Here is a 24,209-nt window from a genome sequence, read left to right on the forward strand (position 1 = left end):
TTTCTAAGTGAACAAATGTCTAAATGTTTTTTCTACATGAGCATTGTGTAGGTAGTCAATAAGTGTGGCGTTTAAAAGGCAGTGTTTCCCAAATGGTTTGTAATGTAGAGAACGCTCTTCAGAAAGGTTAGTTTTATCAGTTGCAAATGAAGTGTAAAGCAGATCATGTGCTTGCAGTTTTGCAGACTGGGTCTGAATATTTGGTATATGAATGAACGGTTCACTGAGCGAGCCTCAATTACAACTTTGAGTGCGTGAGCAATTAAACAAAACTGTAAAACACCACAGCTGATTCAAGTCAGACGCCATGATGCAGACACGAGGAAACACAGCCTCCAGATCTGAGAGGATTCTGGTGTTCAACACTCATCTTCATTCATTTTAATGCTCACAGCTTCACTAATCTGTGTCAGTGATCACAGGTATATTCAGTTTCCACTTTGTTTGTTATTGTTCGTGAGGGTAAACACTTCCCAACTTAATGTAGTTTTTGGGATACAGTTTTGAATCCTTTAATAATGAAGCGATTAGGAGTCGCAGTGTGGTGTATTTCCACAAGATGTACCATATTTTTCAGTTCAATTTCAACCTGAAGCCAGAAGAACAATCCTTTTTAAACAAATTCTTAAGATCCAAAAACTCCAGCAAAGGAGACAGTATTTATTTATTTTTATTATTTTTTTTATTTATTTTTTTACAAATAACTTAGCCATTACAAAGACAGTTTTCCCAGCTAAGATCAAAAACAATGAATATCCAAATGATTTTCTCCCCTTTTTCTGTTAAAATCCATAAACACATGACGAACAGATCTGATTATGTCTTTGGTTTTTTCAAACGTTAGTGGAACTAGCACAGAGAGTAATGTTTTTGGAGCCAAAACAGTCTTATCTCGGAACAGAGTAGACTGAATGAATGTTCTCCACAGCCAAGTTCTTTTTATACCAGAGACCTGCACATCTGGTGGATTTATAAATAATAATCTCATTCAACTTTTCAATGCACAATTTATGCATTAGCACTCTTACAAAGATGGATGTCAAAACATTTGTTTTGGTTCAATCAACTAATAAAGTTACAAAACTGTAACTTTATTACAGTTTAATAATAATAAAGATTAAATTCTGTAACATCGGTAAGTTAAGGCATTGTGCATATTGCCACATACCATGATCCGTAACAGAGAACCACAGAGAGACTGAAGGCACATCGTGAAAGGTTTCGCTGCACTCAGAGACATGACTCCTCAACCACAGAAGCTAGCGGCGAGTACTCCGTGTGTTGAAAGCCCTCGTGAATACTCACCCACTGTTAGGAGGACACCCGCACACGAGTCTTCCTCTCAAGCCCACATTACTACAAATAATCTGAAAAAGCTTCATCATTGCATGGCAAAGAAACATTCCTTTCATGGCACAAAGGTATAAATTCCCCTAATAGTAAAGCTACATTCCAGTTGTCACGTAGGAAAGCGTTTGTTATCGGCGGGCTTTATGGGTTTCCTGTGAAGTCCTTTGACTGCTCCGAGGTCCAGTACCTTATTAATAAAATCTAGATCTTTTTCAGTTCAGTTTTGCTGCGTCTGCAGCTCGTACGCTGAATAGAGTGCTTGACAGAGCTGTTTTTGTTTTTTCATTCACAGCTGCACGCTGTTTTAGCATCCCTTTAAGTTCTCACAAAAAACCATACTCATCTGAGAGAAACAAACAAGAACAACAACATAGAAATAAATGAAGTCTATAAAGCTATACTTACAGGAAATACATGTGAATTCTCGAGAAAGAAAAGCTGGTTCTAAAACTATGTACAGTAAAATCTGTGGCGGAGACTCCTCTGTAAACTGTACATCTAAAACATGCAGGAATTTTTTTTTTTCTTTTCTTTTTTTTGCATTTCATTGATCAAACAAAAGAACTGTGAGTTTAGCAGATTCCACCCATGATCCTTTGGGAACAGCATGGATAAAGCAGTCCCGATCAGTTCCCATGAAAAAAGGCACACTGGCATCCGAACCCACAACCGCGTGTGGATGGAATAAACGTGTTAATATCACTGAGCCTCTTCACAGATCAAGTGGGTGAAATATCCCTTGATCTCCCACATGACACACACACACACACACATTCTGTACAGAGACACACAGAGCTGTAAACATCATCCAGTCTTCAGTGGACATCACAAGACAAACATACAATGACACTGTGGGGCAAAGAGGAAGCTTTAGAGAAAACCTCCAACAGACGTGTCCGAGATCTCCCGCTGGAGGCCGAGCGGCGGCCGTCTACACGTCTGTGTGAATGCTAGGTGTACTGTGTGTGTGGCTCAGAAATGCCGGGGGAATTCACACTCTTCACAGCGGATGAGAGCAGGGTGGTTGAGGAAGGTGCAGGCAGTACAGCTCCACTGAACACCGTCGTCCTCCTCGGGCTCCGGCACGACCCTCGCACTCCTACTGCCCTCTGAAACACACACACACACAACAAAGCCTTGGTCAAAGCCTGCGCAGAGCAGAGGCAGAAGGAAAGAGAGGTTCAGAGACCCACCCACGGGTGCAGCCGCAGGAGGAGGAACAGGAGGAAGAGACGGGTCTCTCTTTAACTTGGAGCTGACATTGATTCTGCGCCCTCTCCTGTCCAGAGAGCCTGTGTGATCCACACCTGACGAGCGCCAACACACAGCGGACAGATCGGACACAGAAAAACAAGGACAGAGGAAGAAACTGACCATCAGAACGAAATGCAGAGGTAGTGAAATAACGCTGTGGATGTGTCATGAAAAAAGCAGAAGCTTTCAGGGACAGAAAATCAAATAGAAAAGAAGCAGCAAAAATGTGCCAAGATAGTGTTGAAAGTAGGGATGCACCGAATGTTCGGCAACCAAAATTATATTTATAATAAGCGAAAAGACTGAATAAATTGTACCGAACAATGATATGACGCGATCAAATAGCAACCTGGAAGAGTGAGGCGCAGCCTGACAGCGAGAGACGGTTTAGTGCTGCAGCATGTCTCTGGTGAGAAGAGGAAGGGGGATTGTTGTACTGTATGATGATTGAAATCACAAAATGACCTTAATCAGTAAATAAACTGCAGAACATTATGTTTTAATACACGCACGCATTGCATGTATTCTGACAGCGCTATCTGCTTGTTAACCAGGGTTCAAAGTTCACAGCGTGAGGAAAATCTGCTCTGAAACGGTGTTCCCTCTCAGCTGCTCAGTCACATTTTTATGATTTTAACAAGGCATGTGATAATGTGAACCTACGACGTATTCGTAATGAGACTCATTTATAAATCTGCTGCTGTCAACAAAAATAAGCGCTGAGGTCTTCCTGTGCGTTTCTGCCAAAATAATAGTTGAGGAGTAAGCAAGTACTCTGTCAACATTCATAAATGATAGTATTGTAATTTTACTGTTGTTCTGTTAAATTAAATAAAAAGACAGTAATCACTACAACAGCTCTGTTAATACATGTACTATAACATTCACACAGTGTTCAGATTAGGATCTGTAATATTTTCTAATGTTTTAAAAAGACATCTCTTCTGCTCTTAATTGTACAGTAACACATGCATGCCTGATTCAAGAAGGGGCTCTGATGGCCAAAAACATTATTTTACTGACTTATTCATTTTAAGCTAAATTGTGCTTTGTTGGTATAGTGTCTGCTAGAATGTTGAAAATTTTTCAGTGTTAAATATTTTTAAATTGTTGTTTTGTAATTGAGTTTTTTTTCTTTGAAAAGCAAGACAAAACAGTAAAAAGCATATTTTGGCAATTTAATTTATGCAATGGTGAAAAAAAAAGAAAGAAAAAAAAAAAGGCAAAATACATCGGGGGAAAACCTTTCGGCTTCGGCCAAGAATTTTCATTTGGGTGCATCCCTAATTGAAAGTGTTGCGAGATTCAAACTGACCTTGTTTCGTAGGACCTTTAAGAGGTTTAGGAGGAACGGGACCCAAGAATCCAAGGTTGTCATAAAAATTGTGAATTGCAATGGGATTGAAGTCTGGTCCTAAAAGTCAGAAGAACAGCGGTCAAAAACATCTAAAGCGAGCACAAGATGAGCTGTTAGCACTTTAACAAAACGCTGTGATTGTCCACTGTGTGCATCTCCGCAGCATTCAAGATGTCAAAGTGTGGGAAAGACACACCCTTTAAAATGACGAATCAATAAATACAGCTGAACGGACGGGTCAGCGTTTCCCTCACGCAGCCGTGAGCCCTGATCCATCCACACACACACACACACACACACACACACGAACAGCTTCATTCACAGCATCACTGCAGATGAAGTCACTCTCAGATCATTTAGGATAATTTAGCACAATTCAAAGCCGTTACGTTTATGAGACTTTTTACATTTAGCAGACGCTTTTATCCAAAGTGACTTACAAATGAGGACAATAGAAACAAATCAAACCAACAAAAGATATGTGATATAACGATACACAAGTGCTAGAACAAGTCTCAGTTCGTGTAACGCAGTACACGTAGCAAGGTTTTTTTTTAAATCATATAATAAATAAAAAGAAAACAGAGAATAGAAAAAGATTACCGAAGGTAGTGTTTGTTTTTTTAAAAAGAAAACAAGCAGTTAGTAAATGAATAAAGTGGAATTCTAAAAGGGGCAAGGTTTTTTTTAAAGAATGTAATTAGAACAGAGAGTGCTGGAGTTAGAGGGTCAGATACAGATGTGTTTTTAGCTGATTCTGGAAGATGTGCCTTACATAACTCTGATTACAGAACACTTGTTCATATGCATTTGAAATATTTAAAATCACAGTGTTTTGTGAATAAATGCATTGTGTATATAATAATACAATAACTGATAAATATAAATCATATATATATTTGTTCAAAAGTTTGGGATCAGTAAGACTTGAGTGAGTTTTTTTTTCTTTTCTTTCCTTTTTAAGACTCTTCTGCTCACCAAGGCTGCATTTATTTGATCAAAAATACAGTAAAAAACAAAAACGTTTTATTGCAGAACATTGTTACAGTATAAAACAGCTGTTTTCTGTGTGAATATCTGTTAAAGTGTAATTTATTTCTGTGATGTGCAGCTGTATTTTCAGCATCATTACTCCAGTCTTCAGTGTCACATGATCTTCAGAAATCATTTTACAATGAAGATTTGCTGCTCAAGAAACATTTCTGATTATTATCAATGTTGAACACAGTTGTGCTGCACAATATTTTTGTGGAAACTAATACATTTTTCAGAATTCTTTGAGGAATAAAGTTAAAAAGAACAGTGTTTATTTAAAATAGGAATCTTTTGTAACAATATACACTACAATTCAAAATTCTGTAAATTTTCTTTTTCTTTCTTTGAGAGAAATTAATGATTTTATTCAGCAAGGACATGTTAAAACGACAAAGTTATAAAGACATTGTTAGAAAAGATTTATCTTGAATAAATTCTGTTCTTTTTTAACTTTATTCTTCAAAGAATCCTGAGATATCACAGGTTACAAAAAAAAAAGAAAAAAAAAGAAAATTAATATTTCTGAAGGAGTAATGATGCTGAAAATTCAGCTTTACATCATAAAGTATATTAAAATAAAAAAAAAACATTATTTTTAATGGCTATAAAATGTTACAATATTAAAGATAAAAAAATAAATAAAAAAACCTGTATTTTGGGTCAAATAAATGCAGCCTTGATGAGCAGAAGTGACTTCTTTAAAACATTAAAATATCATACTGATCCCAAACTTTTGAATAGCAGGTTACACACACACACACACACCTGAAACTCATTTATATTGTATCTAGAAAAACATGAATTGATACGACTAAAATCATTATAGTCTCTATCAGGGCTCAGCAAGTAAGTTTGGCATCGGGCCAAAAAAAGTTTTCCCCACTAGATGTCAGGCCAGAACATAGTCAAAGGATAATTTAAGAAAGTAATTGATGAAAAACACTTAGTAACATTGTCACAGGTAGGTCTAGTTGCATTTCCCATCAATCAATGTCTCTTATACGTCTCTTATAACTGTTAGTGAGCTGTTACTCTGTGTTAAATCCTGTAGTAGGACAGTCATTAACAAAAAGCCACATTTGTGTGGCAGTGTTCGGGGTTTACACTGGATAAATTAATAAAGCAGAGTAGTCACACGTAACCTGGCAAGTATCTTCATTCACCAACTTACAAGACGCTTTGCTAAAACACACATGTGGGAGATGCAGATTGTATAAAAATAACAAATAAGAGGATTGAATAAGCCCATTAGTGTCATGTTTGAGTCATGCTCTTAACCAAATGTTTTATTTCCTCTTTCCAGATTGTGAATAATAAATGTGTATCATTTTAATTTGCTTGTTACACAATGAATCCTAAATTATTGCAATAATTATTTGCCGTAGACTACTTTTACGTTTCATGACGGCTATTTTAGAGGCGCGTCTAGCGATCCGCAGACTCTTTTGAATGTCTTTCAGAACTTTTCAAGTTAAAAGCTCTCAGTTCATCTCAAAATAAAACATTGCTTCAAAATCGTTCTCGTACTTTTATTTTGAAGGCAAAATCACCAAAGACGAAGTGATTGTGAGTAACTGTCGCTTTCATGACAGATCTATTTCAGAACCAGCCGCTATCAGAATAATCTGACTGCAGGACAGATATTACTGCTGTTGCTGACCGCTGGTCTATATACTAACACACCGCTTCACCTCCAACAGTGACTGCTGTTAAAGACTCCAGAAGTGACTCAAATACTCTGACCTTCGAATGATTCTGTCATTTATCAACTTTGGCCTCGTTTACTCTGCCAGTTAAATGTGACCCAATTCTGATTTTTTTGCTCATATGTGACACAGATCGGATCTGTTCTATGACAGTGTAAACGCATGCATTCGGATATTTCAAGATCGGTTTCAGGCCTCATTCATATGTGGAAATAAATCGGATATAAATCAGATATGTGCGAATGCGACTGTCATGTAAACAGGTAGATCGGATTTTCTGAGGCACTGCGTTCTGTTCGTCAATAAAAATACGGTTTAATGACATCATATGTGACCTGTGCAGGCAAAATGAGTGTAACTTTGCACAAAATATTAATAAAGAAATAAAATAATAATAATAATAATTCTTATCTTTATTTGTATATTTTCTCTGCTCGCTTCTCGCGCATCGAAGTGCGTGCATATAACAGCGCGCGATCCCGATAAATACAGAATTACAGTATTTCAGTGTTCACACAAACATCTTCTGCTCTGTCTTAAGTGAACGCTTGGGGAACTGTTGGGGAAAACATCTGATGTGTAACATTATATAGACCAATTCATGGTAGACGTCAGTTACGTCACTTGCAGCTGCGTGCGCACAGTGGTTGCAGAAAAACACTGGGAACAAGTGGAGGCAAATGGGTAAAATCCATGGAATAAGAGAAAAAAATATTTTTGTGCCTTTTGATGTCAAGATCGGAATGGAAATAATTTTTATACTGTCGTCATAGACGCCATTTGAAGCTAAACCCAGGCCTTTAAATGGGCATACTATGGATGAAAACTGCTATGATTACAACATGAAATATTATTTAAACCTTACTATTACCATTTTTACATAACATTTAATCTCACAATTCTGAATGATTTTTTTTTTTTTCTGAAATGCAAGTTTATATATCCTAATTGACTTTATAACTCGACTTAACTCAAAAATAGTGAGTGTCAATTCTGGGAAAAAAGCCAGAAGAGCCGAGGGGAAAAGAGAGAGTGATAAGTTGTTTTTCCTTATTAGATTTGTGAGATATAATCTCGGAACTGCGAGAATGAAGTCAGAATTTTGAAATATAAAATCTAATTTACCTTTTTTTTATTCTTTTATTCCATGGCTCCATAGACTGCCTCTTGAAAATCATCATTTTCTGCCACCAGATAGGCTCCGCCCACAAAAAACCATCATCCCTGTTTCGGATCTGTAAGACTATCCCACTATCTTAACGTCAATTTCGTTGAATAACAGTGCTTATCGCTGGGTGACAAGCTCTTGTAATATGCAGAGAATATTTTGAAAATTACATCTTATCTATATAATCTGTTCTCTTTTTAAACCTAACTATTCTGTACCGTATCCGTGTAATTCTTTATCCGTAAAGGCTATCTCTCCCGGGTTTTCTGCAACCATGATGCGTACGCATCCTGAATGTTTACAAACCTATAATTGGTTAATAATTAGATCCATGCATTACAGTATAGGACGTCTGTATCATAATCATAATGTTAATCTAACAATAAAAGAGAAGAGGGAATCAGGAAAACTGAACTGCTTTTGTAGTTTTAATAATCCATTTATTTGTAATGAACACACTAAAGTTATTTTTACATTGGATTGTTTTTCGTACATGAATGCTTTAGTTTAGATATAAAATGATAAAGGTAATGCATTGTTTGTTTCTTTCTAGGCTATTTGTTCTACTGTTTTTTTTTTTTGGATCTGTTCTTATTTATAATATCAAAGATAAAATAAAAAACAGCTTTACTGTGATTATTAATATAGTAATTAATAATAAGAAAAGACTTCACTCTATCCAGTGATGGGCAGTAGTGTCGCTACAGTAGTGACGCTAGTAGTTTAACTACATTTCTTAGTAGCGTGGTGCTAGCGTCGCTGCTTTCTTAATCAAATAGCTTTTCAGTAGCTAAGCCCTTTTTTCTGATCAAGTAGCGTGGTTGCGTCAACAAAAGCTGACGTTACATTATCCAAAGCATTTCTGAAACTCAAGCTCAAATCGGAAATATAACTGCTAAGGATCACTGATCCTGGACCAGTAAAAGTGATGCCACCGCCACTAAACCTCGTAACGTCATTGGCTCCTCAAACTGTCAGTCAAACCTCATTATTCTTCCCGCCTCTCTCGTGAATGAAGTGCGGCGCGCAGTTTGGAGAATCTTAGTTTGTTTGCAGTATGAAGGTAAATAAAATAACTGTTGATTGAATAAGTACAGCGTTCTCTTTACTCAAGAAACACTATATTTATAAAGGCTAATGTGTTTTGTATTTGATGTTTTTTTTTTTTTTTCTTAGCATTTGTTGTGAAGTCACAGTCAGATAGCTTGTGAGAAGCGCTGAATCTTTTATAATATGATATTTTGGCCAAATAACAGAAAAAAACTGAGCGCCCACATAGCGACAGAAACTGTACAACCTGCAAGTTCATGATGCCCGTAGATGCCCGTACTGCCTTCGAATGTGGCGTTAATGACGGGGGAAGACATTCGAAACATTCAAAAACTTAGTATTTAAACTTGATTTTGGTGAAACGGTGATAATATAATGAATGACCACTTGCAACGATGAAAATAAACGTAGCCTAAGTTATTTGTAGGCCTATACATCTGTATGGTAACACTATACAGTACAGTAAGATTTCATTAATGTTAGCTAATCTAACTAACATGAACGTACAATGAACAATACATTTATTACAGTATTTATTCATCTTTGTTAATGAAAATACAGTCGTTAATTTGTAGTTCATGTTAGTTCACAGTGCATTAATTAATGACAACAAACACAGCTTGATTTTAATAATGCATTAATAAATGTTGAAAGTATTGTTCATTCTTAGTTCGTGCTACCTACACTAGTTAACTAATGTTAACTAATGAACCTTATTGTGAAGGGTTACCATTTACATTTAGTCATTTAGCAGACACTTTTATCCAAAGCAACTTACAAATGAGCACAATGGAAGAAATCAAAATCAACAAAAGAGCAATGATATATAAGTGCTATAAAAAGTCTCCGTTAGCTTAACGCAGTACATGTAGCAAGGTTTTTTTTTTTTTTTTTTTTTTTTTAATTTAGAGGCCTTTTTTGCTTTTGTTAATTGTTTAATAAATAAAAAGAAAACAAAGATAGAATACAAAAAGATTAGAGAAGCAAGTGTTAGTTTTTTTTTTTTTTTTTTTTTTAAGAAAACAAGCAGTTAGTAAATTAATAGGTTTTTAGAGTGCAAGTACTTTTATTTCTTTATTCTTGAAGATGGTTAAGACTGATTTTTGTTGCCAAATTGATTTGGAATAGCTGTTGAATAAACAACTAAACTGAACTATTATGCCTGTCTATCTGCTTGACTGACAGTTGTATTGATCACTGAGAGAGCATTGACTTGGTATGATGTTGGTTCAATATAACAATTTTTTTTTTTTTTTTTTTAAATAGCTTAGATGTAGTAAACTACTTTTGCCGTGTTGTTGTAGCTTAGCTTGCTACATTTCACAGGGCTGTAGCTTTAGTGTAGTGAAGCTTCATTTAATGAAGAGTAACTGTTAGCTTAGCTTACTACATTTTCCAAGTAGCTTGCCTAACACTGACTCTATCGACTTCAAACAGGTGTAGCTCAGTCATTTTTTGTCCGGTTCCAACAAATCATAAATCATTTTGAAGGTCTTTTAATGGGGAGTGTCTTTTTTTTTATTTGCTCATTGTGACTCGTTCTGTCAGCACAGGTCACATTACTCTCATGAGGAAGCAGGTGTGGAGGCAGTAAATGACTACAACACATGTGTGATGTTTCAGGTGGTATAGCGAGTGTAAACACATGAGGTGATATGGGTCACAATTGAAAGAACGTGTAAACGGACAGCCAAAAAAATCTGATATAGGCAACAAATCAGAATTGGGCATCAAGACCTGCAGTGTAAACGAGGCCTATACCTAATCTGCCATCTGTTTTGATTTAGGAAACATTTTGACACCCCATTGTTTTGACCTGTAATGCCACACTTTATCTGAACATGTTTCACAACGGTAGTGAGAACAGAGTTGTGTGAGAAGCAAGCAGTTTGGGAGCTGGAAACAAAAGCTATTGTGAAATCCCAGAGAAAGCACGTGTAAGCTCTCTACAGACGAGGAAAGACACTCACCTCGTGTCTGAAGAAGGTCAATCTCTTTGGTTAAACAATCAATATCGATCTGTAGAAGTCTATTCTTACACCTCAATTGTTTCATCTCCTCAATCTGAAAATAAGCAGAAATAAATACATGGAAGTGTGTTGCTGTTCTATTACAATATGCAACAAAATTAGGTAACCCTTTATTTTAAGGTGTCCTTGTTACATGTTACATGTACTTACTATTACAATAACAATTAATTACACACAATTACATGCAATTAACCCTAAACCATTCCCTAATCCTAACCATGTAGTAAGTACACGCAGTTAATTAATATTACTCAGGTATAATTACATTGGAGCTAAGACACCTTAATATAAAGCATGACCCAAAATAATTTAACAGTCTATGAAGTGTTGGTTACTTTGCATCAAGTCCATCACGATACTAGATCTACATGTTATTAAAAAAAATACATGCTCTGACAATGTAGATATTTCTCTTCAGCATTTTGAAAAAAAAAATCAGTCAAACTGTTGTCAGAGCAAATACTTCTAGAGAGGAATGTGTTTGTAAAAGAGATGAGAAATGAAGCAGTGCTTTGGCTTACAGATGGTATCTGACAGACGGAGTTGGAGCGCTGCATTCGTCTCCTCGTGAGGTCATTCTCCATCTCGTTGACTTCCTCTTTCAGCTTCTCCAGCTTTCTCTTCTTCTGCTCTAACTCGTGCCACAGTCGCTCCATGCGTGCTCTCTGATGCACCAGCAAAGCTGCAGATTCACACGGATCACCGTCAGATACATGTGGAGTTTCATGACCAAACTAATCACACACAAAAACAATACTGCAGAACATCTGAGCAACTAGACAGAACATGAGACTATAAAGTGATAAAACAGCATTTCCATTTAGCATACACAATGTGTCCATAATGTGAAGTATCGAAGAAAACCAGATAAATGACAGAACCATCGGACAGGGCTCCTGGACCGGACTGGACTGTATGATAAAGAGGTGAAAGAGTTCACAGTGGACTGTGGAGGACTGCTAACATTAACTAGCACTAAATTACTGTGTCTGCTATTAGATACATTACCTAAAATAATAAACTAAAACAATACCTATTACTCTTCAACACTTGTATTTCCATTAGGACTTCTGATTTCATTCATCTTACAGACCGATATATTTTGACATCTGATATTTTGTCCAATCTGGTCACAACCTCTTGTCTTAAGGACATACTTTTTACAGATTTGACATAATATCAGTATTTTGAAAGTCCATCCGCACAAGTGAGGACTCTTCAGAGAGCATCCAATACACATCACACTCCAAACATCATAAACAATGCATTTGTATTTAGTAAGCAAAGTATGCAATGCTATATATTTAGGTGCTAAATAATTACGTAGGAAATATTAAACAGGTTTGTATTTTAAGAGTAATATTGACATTAGCAACAATGTAATCATGTAAATAAAGAAAATACATTTGTTCAGAAAGGGGCCTCATTAGATAATCTTCCCAGTAAAGCGCTCGGGATCTCAGACTGGACAAGAGTCGCTCGAGGCAGAAACACTGGCTTTTCACTAGCACTATTATTATCTGGGGTTATTATTAATACACTGTAATATTTACTGGCATGTGAACACACAGTCCAGGAAATGAAAAACTACTCTGATGGTCGATTTGGACAGGATTACAATGACCTAGAAGTTTGGTAATTATTACATTACTCCACCTCCCTATAAAACTAATCTCACCAGAATTAGGCCTTTACACACATTCACAAACGTGTCCAAATACACAAAGCGCACACACACACACACACACAAACACACACACACACATCCATTAACAGCTTCAACAATGTTTAATAATCTAGTGATGCCAGAACATGTATAAGCATTGAGGGGTCTAAACACTGAAAACATGAATAATAACTATTCAACAGACCACTAGGAAGACTGCAAGCTAATTATGTCATCTGAAGTGTTTGCTAGGAGCTTGTGAAATAATTGAAAATGAAGTGTAACTGAACAGCTGTTAGAGTTAGGCGTCATATGGGCAAATGTGTCTATATAAGGCAAACACAACACTGTTCATTACATCACACACACACACACACACACACACACACACACACACCGAGCTTGGTTTTCATCTCCGGCCGGATGTTAAGAACAGAGTTCTCCGTTTACGACTGCAGTTTTTGTGAGCATGTCTGGGTTCACAGTTTTATACGGCTTTATAACAAACATAAAATATAAAGCATGCCTTACACTGGGGTAGGCTGTTTTCTACACAACACTTCTGACAGTATTCTCAATATTAGCTATTATACAGAGAAAGAAGTGAAAGTAGAAGAAAGATTAATTGCTGTAACAGATGTTAACACAATCACATTTTATTCTATGAGCAGATCAGATGGACCATGCGCCTAATTTAGGTACTTATTAGCTTTAGTGTCTAGCAACCTAAAAAACAAAAGGTTATTTGGTGGTGCAGACCGCTCTAGTGTAGAACTCTTAAATATACATCTTAAAATGTAACAATATCCAAAAAAAAGATCATCAAATAATGTATTAAATGATTGTAAGGAATGATCTGTGGCATGCAGTCCACACCAGAGGTCTAGCTGATGAACGTACCTTGTGTGTACGCGGCGTCGTCCGCTCCCACGCTGAGTCTGCGCGGCTCCGAGCTTCTGTCCCGGTGAGGTGAGAGTGGGTCCGGCTGGTACGGGGGGTCCGGCTCGGAGTAATGGTGATCTCCTGGGAGACTGAGCAGGTTAGTCGGCTCGAACGTTGGCGACACCACTCCAGGAGACACCGCCGGAGGTTTATTGGGGGAGACAGTGATTTTAAAGGTGTATTTGGTGTTGGGCTGTGTCACCACCACACGAGGAGACGTGGCCGTGCCTCCGGCTCCCACAGAGGGACGGGATTTGGGCGGGTGGTGGTGTATATACGCAGGGCCCATGCTCACCTGGCTTCCTAAAGCCCGCAGACCCGCAGAGGCCTGGAGCCCAGGATTGGCTGAGATATAGACTGTAGGTGTGTTCCTTCCCCCTCCGTCATCTGCGGATGTGTTTGCAGAAATATAGAACTTGGGCTGTGAACGAGGCGTGTTGGGCACAACGGCACCGTCGTCCGACGAGGTGGCAGCAGCAGTGGGTGGGGAGGCAGAGATGTACACCGTGGGCTGGCTGCGACTCAACCCAGCTCCTCCAATCGAGATCGGGGGGGAGGGACCTGTGCTGGCAGCCAGCGAAGAGGACGACGGACAGGACGAAGACGTGGAGCTGCAGGCGGGTCGCGAGGCAGAGCCGGAGCGCAGGAGCGTAGCCGTGGCCGCACTCGAACCTCCAGCCACTCTCTGTGGAGACTCCAGCTTTATCTCAATCTGATTCTTCCGTGGCCCTGTTGAGATGTTCTGGATGTTGTACTGGCTGAAGGAGGCAGCAGACGAGCAGGAGGAAGGCGAGGGTGACGAGGAGGAGGCCTGTGACGCCACAGCCGAGGGTATGCAGGGGGCCTGGGTGTTGGTGGGCGAGCTGATGGGCATGTACACGTGTGAGGTCTGATGCTGGCCGCCGCTCCAGGGAGTGGCAGGATGGGTGATCTGGTAGATCTGCTGAGCAGGCTGGGAGGTGGGACTGTACTGAGCTCGGCCTTGTGCCTGTCGCGTGGAGCCCGGCTGGGTCACGTACGGGCGAATGTAGATGGAGTTTGGACTGTTCAGACCCGACTGAGGCCCTCCGTGGATGTGCAGGGAGGTAGGTGTATTGCGGCCGGTGTTCGGCGCAAGCGTCACCGTGATCGGGTTGAAGCGCGGGGTTGGAGGCGGTCCGTGACCTTTGCCCCCAACCTGGTAAAGGCCAAGGTGCTGAGGAGGCTGCGGCTTGCGAGTGGACTCCATGGCAGTGAATGCGCTGAGGCTGGTGGGTGTGTGTGTCGGCACAGACGGCGTCTGGGGCTGGTAGAACTCAGAGATGGGAGAAGGCACGCTCAAAGGCCCATCGCTCATACTGGGCGTGACAGTCCTGCTGCCATTCATCCTTACTACATCTCGCTGCACTGCACCATGGGTATTCTGAGACACGCCGAGGTTGAGCTGGGTCATGTGATTGTGAAGATCTGTCAAACTCTGGCTGCCTTCACTATACAAGAAACCAGGACTCACTTTGGTCAGGTACTCGCAACATGCAGCTAAATCATTCTTATTCTGGGGAGAGAAGAGAGACACACGTCTGTCAGCTGGAGATATGAGGGGGTTTTGAGAAGGCAAGCAGAACATAAGTGCCACTGTGCAGCTGCAGATAAAATATAAAACTTTAAGAATTAAGAATTGTCGAAGAAACAAACGCGATGCATCAGACAATCATTTTCCCACTGCTAATCAGATTTCTAGTGATTTTCAGTTTTGATCTACAACAAATAAATTAGCAGATGTCTCACATTACGTCCCTTAGAAAATCTTTTGGGTGTTGCATCATCAGCCTTAACCATCTCTAAATATAGTGATAGAAACAGTGTGCAGTGATGAATTATGCCCAGCAGCAGCAGGTGTCACTTCTGATGTCATATTAACTTAATAGTTGTTGTGTGACAAATTGTGCTGATGAATTTTAAAAGAATGTACAAATTACCTAGGCTTATAGAAATACCTTTTAAAATGTTGCAAGTGCAGCATGTGTACCTCACCTGCAGGACACACTCGGACACCACGTCCTCGGGAACTTCTGGAAACTTTCGCCGCAGGTGGTGCAGAACCTGGTTGTTACTCTGCTGGTTTCCCTGTGCCATTCGTCTACTGCCAAAACAGAACGGACTTGACCACAGCACTCGCTCACACACACTATCTCAGCATCTTCTGCATTAAAGAGAGGAGAGGAGAAAAGAAAAAAGCACATCCGTGAGAATGATGTCAGACAGTTATAGTCCAACATGCAATGAATCACTCTAGGAAAGACTGAAGAGTTTGGATTAACGAGCCGCTAATGTCATAAAATCATGACACTCCTTGTATCCTATTGGTCAGTTCAAGCAGATGATCCCGCCCCAAACTCACACTAATGGCCGAGCCAGGGCTGTTGCATTGGCCTGGTCATCTTCTGAGCGATCTAATCTAATAATCTGTTATCACAGAAACTAGAGAGATAAATATTCACAAAAAAGTTTAAAAATGGTAGAGCTGATTTTATTAAATTAATTATGTATGGAATCAGACTTCTGTAGTAAACAGTGATGCCTAGCGCTGTGCATTTGTTTCATTATTCAGACACGTGTGACAGCAGAGGATATCTGTGCTGATTCTAGGGCAGAGACTGCTGCAGCAGAAATGTTTTTAGCAGCTGCTAAAATATAATTCTGCGCTTGAGGCCAACTAAAAAGCTACAGCAGTCAAGTCACATGATGAAGAGACATGATTGGTTTATATCACACCATTCCATTCAGTCACTTCGTATCGTTAGCCAGTGATGAGGGTGAAATGTAATTCTAGTCTATACAGACACATTATTTATGAGCTGTGGTCGCCTAGTTTTATAATGAACAGAAAATATTTTTACACTTTTCATAACAACATAAAAATTATCGCATTGCATTATTTTGCCATTGTTTTATCAAAGCAATTTAGTTCAGTCAGTCTAAAATCGTCTTCACTGTGATTGAATTATATTAGTGTATAGTCTGTTGAGGCTCTTCATCGTTCAGTGTTTTCAGCTTCTCAGAGCGCTGCAGCACACAACAAACAGCTCTGCATGTGTTTTGGATTAATATGAATTTGGGAAATGAATGTGCACCAATAACACTATTTTCGAAAATTTTTGTAGACCATAAAAATCAGTATTTTGTGTAGCGAGGAGGCGGCTAAATAAGCATAATGTTAATTTGACAAGCAAATGCTGTCACACTGTGTCTACAGTAAAAGCCAGCCGTGATTTGTGATGCAACAAAACTTTCGCTCGTAGTCACAGTCATCTAACATGATGCTATATCTACACTGTCAGCGCGACACTCGCTCCTAACAAATAATCAACACGGTGTGGGCTACTATGGCACATTTCCGACTCAGAGTATAAATGTTTCAGCACTTGTATCAATTTCAAGACCAGGCTGGAATAACTTCAGCTTTATACAATTAATCTATACCTCATGGAAAATTCTTCAATATAATGGATCACAAAGATGATCTTTCAAAGAGTGGTGATAATGGGGCGACTGCGTTCGTCTAAATGCACTGGAATGACAAACCTTAACTTAAAAACAAGTTTGTGGAACTAGCAAAGCCAGTTTTGCACCTGTGAAGCATGCAAGTAACACTGAAACATTAGAACTAAAAACAACAGAAAGGCTCACACTGGACCACAACAAACACAGTTTCAACAAAGCCAGCAAAACTTTCTGCAATGCTACCAGACATCAGGAAGAATTTAGGAGACCTAATAAGTACTATAAACGCATTAATGCAGAACAAATCCCTTAAATTTAATCTGCCAAACTAGCCTATATTGCAAGGCTAGCAAATATATGATTATAGTTCCTCAAAAATCCCAATGTTGTTGAAAATACAAAGATTAAGGTTTCAAACGAGACGGCTGGTGAAGCGTGGCACAGGATGTGTTCACAAACACAGAGGACTGAATCAGCACAGCAATGAATGAAGTGAAAGAGCATGGTTTGAGGCTGACTGGTCAGAGCGGTCACATCTACGGACTGTTTGTGCTGAAATAGCGCCCTCTCCTGTCACATGTCTGTAACACACACCGAAGCTCCAGTCACACTGCAGGGTCTGATTCCAAAACAACATCAAATTGTCGGACACTACATTTGAATGCAAGATTACTGTTGAAAGAGGTTCTTATGACACTTTACAAAGTAAAAGTAGACCTATCACAATTAAAAACAAATCAAACAAACAAACAGATATAGACGATGCAATGAAACAGGACAGCCTTTCATGGCATACCCATTTCTTTTTTGTGACTATATATTTATTACCTAAATGTAAACACATGGGTAGTTCACATATTATTCAATAATTCCTGAAATGATTCTTTGACAGAACGGGTGGAAAAGAGTTATTTGTTCATAATGTGATTATGTGTGCAGTAAGTGAGGACAAGCAAAAAAAAAAAAAAAAAAATGTAAGGACAAAAACTAGTGGTTAAACGGCTTGTACTTGATCTGTGATCCGTACAGACCAAGCCCCACGGTTCGGCACGCATGTGATCTGCAGATTAATTGCAAAATGTAACCATTATAGAGTGTAAGTTTACAATTTGTTCGTATTTACACAAGCAAATAAATACTGCAGCTGTCATTAATGATCATCAAACAAACAAAACGGCCATGATAAAAATCTATATTTAATTTATACAGTGAAAACTCTGCAGTGTTATTTTCTCTAATTATTACATTTCTGTATTTGAATGCTACCAACCTCATTTTATTTGTAACATTGCGTTTTATTTATCTGTGCTTGTAATTTGTGTATTTGTTCTTATGTTTACTGGCTGTTCTCTTGTCTCTTTAATCAGGTTTAAACTCTCTTAGTTAATCTAGTAGTATTTGCTGTGTATCAGTATCAAAGAAGAACTTCGCTTTAAGTATTAAATGGAAAGCAAGTTAAATTGAAATATTTTTATTTTCTTGCTGATCCGATCCGTGGGTCAAAAACCGTCATGTGATCCGAACCGTGAGATTTGTGATCCGTTGAACCACTAACAAAAACCCTTTTTATCAGAACCAGGTAAGTGTGATTAATGCTGTGCTACTGGAGACTGTGTGACAGGAAGCACCAGGAATCATTGGTTAAGATTTATTTACAACAGAACAGCAGAACAGCACAACCCAGATGTTAGAATTTGTGCAATGCATTTTATGGACGACAGTTTTGTGAACCTAGGAGAGAAGCCGTCAAGGCTGGCTGTGCAAAGGCTATTTCTAAAAAAATGGGTCAATTCTGACTTTGCTATGACAATCTGGCGCTTATTCTGAATCAGCTACTGTAAGTATGCTTTGTTATTAGTTTAAGTATTGCGCCGTGTAGAGTATCGCATCGTGTGAGTGTATGAGAGAGAGAGAGAGAGAGAGGGTCACACAGTGGGGTCAGCTGTATTCACCGTCCGTGGCTTGTGTACTGCAGACACACAGGAGCTTCATCACTGTGTCTGTCACTGACTCTGTTCCTCTTTCAGCTTGAACTGATGATAAAACTAAGCACATTATTAACTGTCTTTACATTTATGTTGAAAGATGAAGCTCGCGATTATGGAAAGGGGCGTTACATTTCTGATGAGTGCTTGTGGTGTTCGGCCAATCACAATGCACTGGGTCAGTTGGCCAATCAGAGCAGACTGCGCTTGTCAGAAGGAGGGGCTTTGTAGAGAACGCCGTGTTTGAGAGAGGCGGGGCATAGAGGAACTACAATAATGTACAGTATTTGAACAATAATGTGTTTTTTGAACATTAAAGCATGTCAACATATTCTGTTACACCAAATACACAAAATAATGATCTTTAAAAAAGCATCATATGACTGCTTTAATTCACTTGATTTTTGTTTGTTTTTTTCATATACTGTATGGTTAGGTGCCTTTAAATGAGTTAAAATTGCTAGGTTCTGAGAGGTTGATAATACACCCACATTAAACTCAAATGGTACCTTTTGACATACTCGAGTCAAACGCAGGGTTATATCACCTGTCAAACGGTCCGGAAGCAAACAAAAGAGTGCTACTGCTCTGAAGCGGAGCATTTATCAGCTGAGACAGCAGAAGCTCAGAGCAGGTGCTGAGATGATCACGTGAGCACTGAGATCCAGCGAGAAGCGCTCGAGGTCCGAGAACAAGCACCAACACTGAAAACAGCAGAAACAGACTCAACTCACATCAGAGAAACGTTGCTCATTTAAAACATGTTTAGTAACACTGTAATTTCAGCGTCAGAATGGCCAGTTATGTTGAAAGACAATGAGCTTGCAGGAATGATTACAAAAGTAATGGAAGTCATTCAAATACACTCATTCTTGTTTTGAAGCTAGGGCATTTATATTTATACTAAATGTTTAGGCTATTTTTTTAAATTCTAACACTACAGGTTTACAGAAAAGCTTTTTTTTACCGTTGTATCGAGGCATATGCATGGTTTTACCTGTGATTAGCATGATGAAATGTATGACACGGTACAAGAACTAAAAACGAACTCAAACACACTGACAGAACATTTACACTGTTTTCTTTTTTTTGGCTTCTTGCCAATGTTACTATTGTTAATAGAAATTAATGTACATCTCTATCTCAACTCAAACTCAGTGCTTTACCTTCAGACATTTCCATGAGACAAATGATGTAATATTATTAATAACTGCACTTTTTGTGAAATACAGTAGTAAAATCGTGATTATTATTAGTTTGTGTCCAATGATCTCATGTGTTAGCTTGGAGCACTCTATTTCATTTCTGCTTATTCTCTGTTGTATTTATTTATCCTATAGCTCCTAACTAGTTCCTCTGTTATGTTTTATTACTGACTGTTTACTTGTCTCCAGTAAGTTAAATAAGTGAGTGACGCAGGATATTAGCTCATGTAAATTTGTGCTAACTTCTGCTGAAAAACTATGAATAACTTCAAATGCAGTAAAAACGTAACTTTGGGAAAGCAGGGTTTTCTGTGAGAAAACAAAAAAAAAAACAACAACAGTTTTACACTTCTTAAAGGGTTAAAGCAATTTCAGATATTAGCCCAGAGACTATTTCACTGGCTTAGTTACTGTATACATCTGTTGTGCAATCTGTTTTGGAAAAAGAAAGAGGGAGGAGACAGGGGACATTTCTTTTTACAGTTTCTACCCCAAGGCTAAAGAATTGCAAAACAAAAAAGCAATGTAATTTTTACATAGTGCCTCTAATGTTTGGTTGTTTGAGGATCAGACCACCTTGGCAAAGAGAGTTAAACTAAATGAACCTGCTGACTTAAAGGGATAGTCAGAGGTGGGTAGTAACGACTTACATTTACTTTGTTACATTTACTGGAGTACATTTTTGGGGTAACTAATACGTTTGGAGTATATTTAAAGATGCAGGGCTCCAAACTGCGACTAAAACAGTCGCATTTGCGACCATAAATATTAATTTGCGAGTGACGTTTTTGCTGAGGTCGCCACTGGTGACTACCCGCCGAAAGCTCCTCAGGATTTAACCGGATTTTTCAGGCGGATGATTTGCTTCATTCTAGCAGCGCCCCGTCTGTGATAAAACGAACTCGGGCCGAAGGTTAATACACACAACTACACCGAGTGTGGACCTGCTGCGTGTACAACAGCTTTCAGCCGAGATCGGCCCATAGGGAAAAAGTATGGCGTTATTTCCCTGTCAAATGTCGAGAGCGCATTATTGTAGCGCGAAAGTACATTAATATAATGCGCGAGCGCGAATCTCTCTGCTGGCGTGCGGGAACTGGGCACGCACTCTCAGATACACGTTGCTCTTGTAAGAATTTTCTCTGGGCTCGCTCAGAGAGTATGCCTGCATTTAAACCGTGTTCAGTGCAATCGCGAATCTCTCCTCTTCGCTTAAAGTAAGCGTGTATGTGCTTAGACTGTGTCCCGTGCGTTCACGCTTGGCCAAGTACTCTTCTCTTCGAATTATTTCTCTTTGCTCTTGGCATAAACGCTGTCAAAACTGCAACAACCAATCAGAAATAGGCTTCAACGACTGACCAATGAAAACGCGACATTATCGCAGATGTATCGCCTTCGATCATGAACGCGATATTGCGTACCTTGTCAGTGATCAACGGCTCTGTCTATTAAATGCCGCTCCATTTGAAAGCAGGTGATGGTGATTTAGCGCTAATCAGGGAACCGGCTTTACTGACTAGATGCGCATCATTATATCGTTAGATATATCGCCCAGCCCTATACTGTATACAACTAAATGCCCAAAAAAGCCATTCACATTTTTTCTGTTGTCATACATAAAACCAATATAAATACATTTTAATTTTATTACTATCCAGGAGTCACTCTTACTTTACTCCTTAAATCCTGATTTATAAGAGTGACATCGTCTGATAAAATCAACATACCTCTTACTGTTACACTAAAGAGTGACTATATGCAGTAGGTGTGGCCGTATTATTATTTTTTTGCCTAATGCTGCACACTGCCTGCGTCTGAGTAACAAACTGTGCACATTAACAGACGAACTGTGTTCATGTTTATAAGCCCAGACAGTCAGTAAGCGACAGGTGCTTGGAAACGCCGTTTTATACTCATTTACTGACGAGTCTGCTGCAGTACGGCCAGCTGAACGCTGCTTCTCTACTGCTCACTGCACAGAACAGACGCCGAGAGAGACGACACTGCGCTGGGGAAGTCAGACCTCGTGCTCGCGGGGCAGCAATGCCGAAATCTTCCAACTGAACAGAACCATAGCTAAGGCTTATCCAAAAAAGTCTCTAGGTTTGTCAGTATGTACCGTTTATGGAAAAAAGTTACTAAAAGGGAATATAGTGGTAAAGTCACGCTCGTATGTGTGGGACGCGGGAGCTGATGGCAGGGGGCGGTGGTTATTTGTGGCGGTCAGCGTGGATATTGTGGCGGGCCACAACAAATAAATCAACGTATGGGAAACCCTGCCATTGTTAGCCGAACTCATGAACTCAAAAGTGATAAAAAAATAAAAAATTTAATTGTAGGACTATCTTTTTTTTTTTTTCAGCCAAATGACGCATGCTGGAGATCCTGCAAGCTGCCGGAAAACTTTAAGCCATGAGGTCAATAAATCACGTAAAGCTACATTATTTTGACACAGGATTTTGATGGTTTTTTTTCTTTTTGGTTGTAGCCCTTAAATTTGTTCAACATGGAATACTAGCCAGTAAACACTTACTGCTGTGTTTGAAAAGTGTATGAAATCATGGGCATAGAAAATGAGGGGGGGTGCCCATTCTTAATTAAAACGTAAATTCGTCCCCTGCACTTTTTTCAAGCATGCGTGTTCATGTAGAGGTTTCCAGGGGCCAATGAGAATAAATCTAGATTTAAATATAAAGAGAAAAACTAGTCTATGCATGACTGTATCCAAAATGAGGAGATGTGAACATTACAGAGCGCGGAACTCTCATGCAGTGTGTGTTTCATTCAAAGTCGACGCCAGAGGACGCTCTCGCAGAAAGTCCAAAACTCATAGAAGTAAAAACTTATGATGTGGCAGGAAATATGGGCTAAGACAAGCGGCTATCGCTGTAGCGGAGCTGAATAAACACCATGAAGACAATACATTTTCATAGAAACTATCAAATATATTTTCTGCCTTAATCTGTGATTATAAAATAAATAAATAAAAAATATTTAAAAAAAAAATAAATAATAATTTTTTTTTTTTTTTATTTTAAAAAATGACTTTCTGAAATACCGGCTACGCCCCTGTGTGAAAGAACAGATTTCACAGCGTTTCAGCGTAGGCCTGCTCTGTTCATCACCTGAGCAGCACATCTGATCATTCATCCACCGAACATGCATTATAGGACAGAACACCACGAGCAGTGTGCGCTGATGCGAATCGACATATACATACATAAATCTAACAGTGTGTGGGTGTGTGTGTGTGTGTGTGTGTGTGTGTGTGTGTGTGTGTGTGTGTGTGTGTGTGTGTGTGTGTATATATATATATATATATATATATATATATATATATATATATATATATATATATATATGTGTCTGTGTGTGTATATATGTGTGTGTATATATATATATATATATATGGTGTGTGTGTATATATATGCGTATGTGTGTGTGTGTATATATATATATATGTATATATGTGTGTGTGTGTGTGTGTGTGTGTATATATATGTATCATAGGTGTGATTGGCAAAGGACAAAAAAGCAGGAAACTATACGGTTCACCCCCCTCCCCACAGTGACAATTTATATACATTTAATGAAAAAATTGCAAACATTGCAAAATAGTGCACATTGAATTAGACTACTTCTGTTTCTTGGCAGTAGTGTTGTCACGGTACCAAAATTTCAGTATTCGGTACCAATACCAGTAAAAATCAACGGTTCTCTGTACCAATTTCAGTACCAAAGCAAAACACAAAAACATAAATAAAAAATTTGACTATACTTTCATTTAATTCAAACTGTGTACATTTTTAATTTTAAAGGGCTTTTGAAAACATTTTAGAGTTTCAGCGAAGAATAACATCTAAGTTAGCTAAAAATTTTTTTATAAAAAAACAATAAAAAAAAACAGAACTGCTTTTCTGACTGATATGACACAATGTTAACTATTTGTTCATTCTCTAAAATGCATATCTGATTCAT

The 24,209-nt window shown here is 38.7% G+C and overlaps 1 protein-coding gene across 4 annotated transcripts in view; it reads right to left on the reverse strand.

Annotated features, from left to right (window-relative positions):
- Window positions 1-650: 650 nt before the first annotated feature.
- Window positions 651-24,209, reverse strand: part of tab2 (TGF-beta activated kinase 1 (MAP3K7) binding protein 2) — a 32,174-nt gene continuing 8,615 nt past the window's right edge. The window contains exons 2-9 of one of the 4 annotated variants that reach the window (XM_042777327.1): window positions 19,574-19,730; window positions 15,572-15,740; window positions 13,517-15,092; window positions 11,472-11,632; window positions 10,891-10,984; window positions 3,920-4,018; window positions 2,544-2,657; window positions 651-2,459 (exon numbers count right to left, since the gene is read on the reverse strand). In XM_042777327.1, coding sequence (XP_042633261.1) covers window positions 2,323-2,459; window positions 2,544-2,657; window positions 3,920-4,018; window positions 10,891-10,984; window positions 11,472-11,632; window positions 13,517-15,092; window positions 15,572-15,673 — 2,283 coding nt within the window. In that variant the 5' untranslated portion in view covers window positions 15,674-15,740; window positions 19,574-19,730 and the 3' untranslated portion in view covers window positions 651-2,322. The remainder of the gene's footprint in view (window positions 2,460-2,543; window positions 2,658-3,919; window positions 4,019-10,890; window positions 10,985-11,471; window positions 11,633-13,516; window positions 15,093-15,571; window positions 15,741-19,573; window positions 19,731-24,209) is intronic. The other 3 variants (XM_042777326.1, XM_042777328.1, XM_019087213.2) reach the window with 3 other exon arrangements.

This window comes from Cyprinus carpio, chromosome A20 (assembly GCF_018340385.1).
Source record: "Cyprinus carpio isolate SPL01 chromosome A20, ASM1834038v1, whole genome shotgun sequence".
NCBI classification, from domain to species: domain Eukaryota; kingdom Metazoa; phylum Chordata; class Actinopteri; order Cypriniformes; family Cyprinidae; genus Cyprinus; species Cyprinus carpio.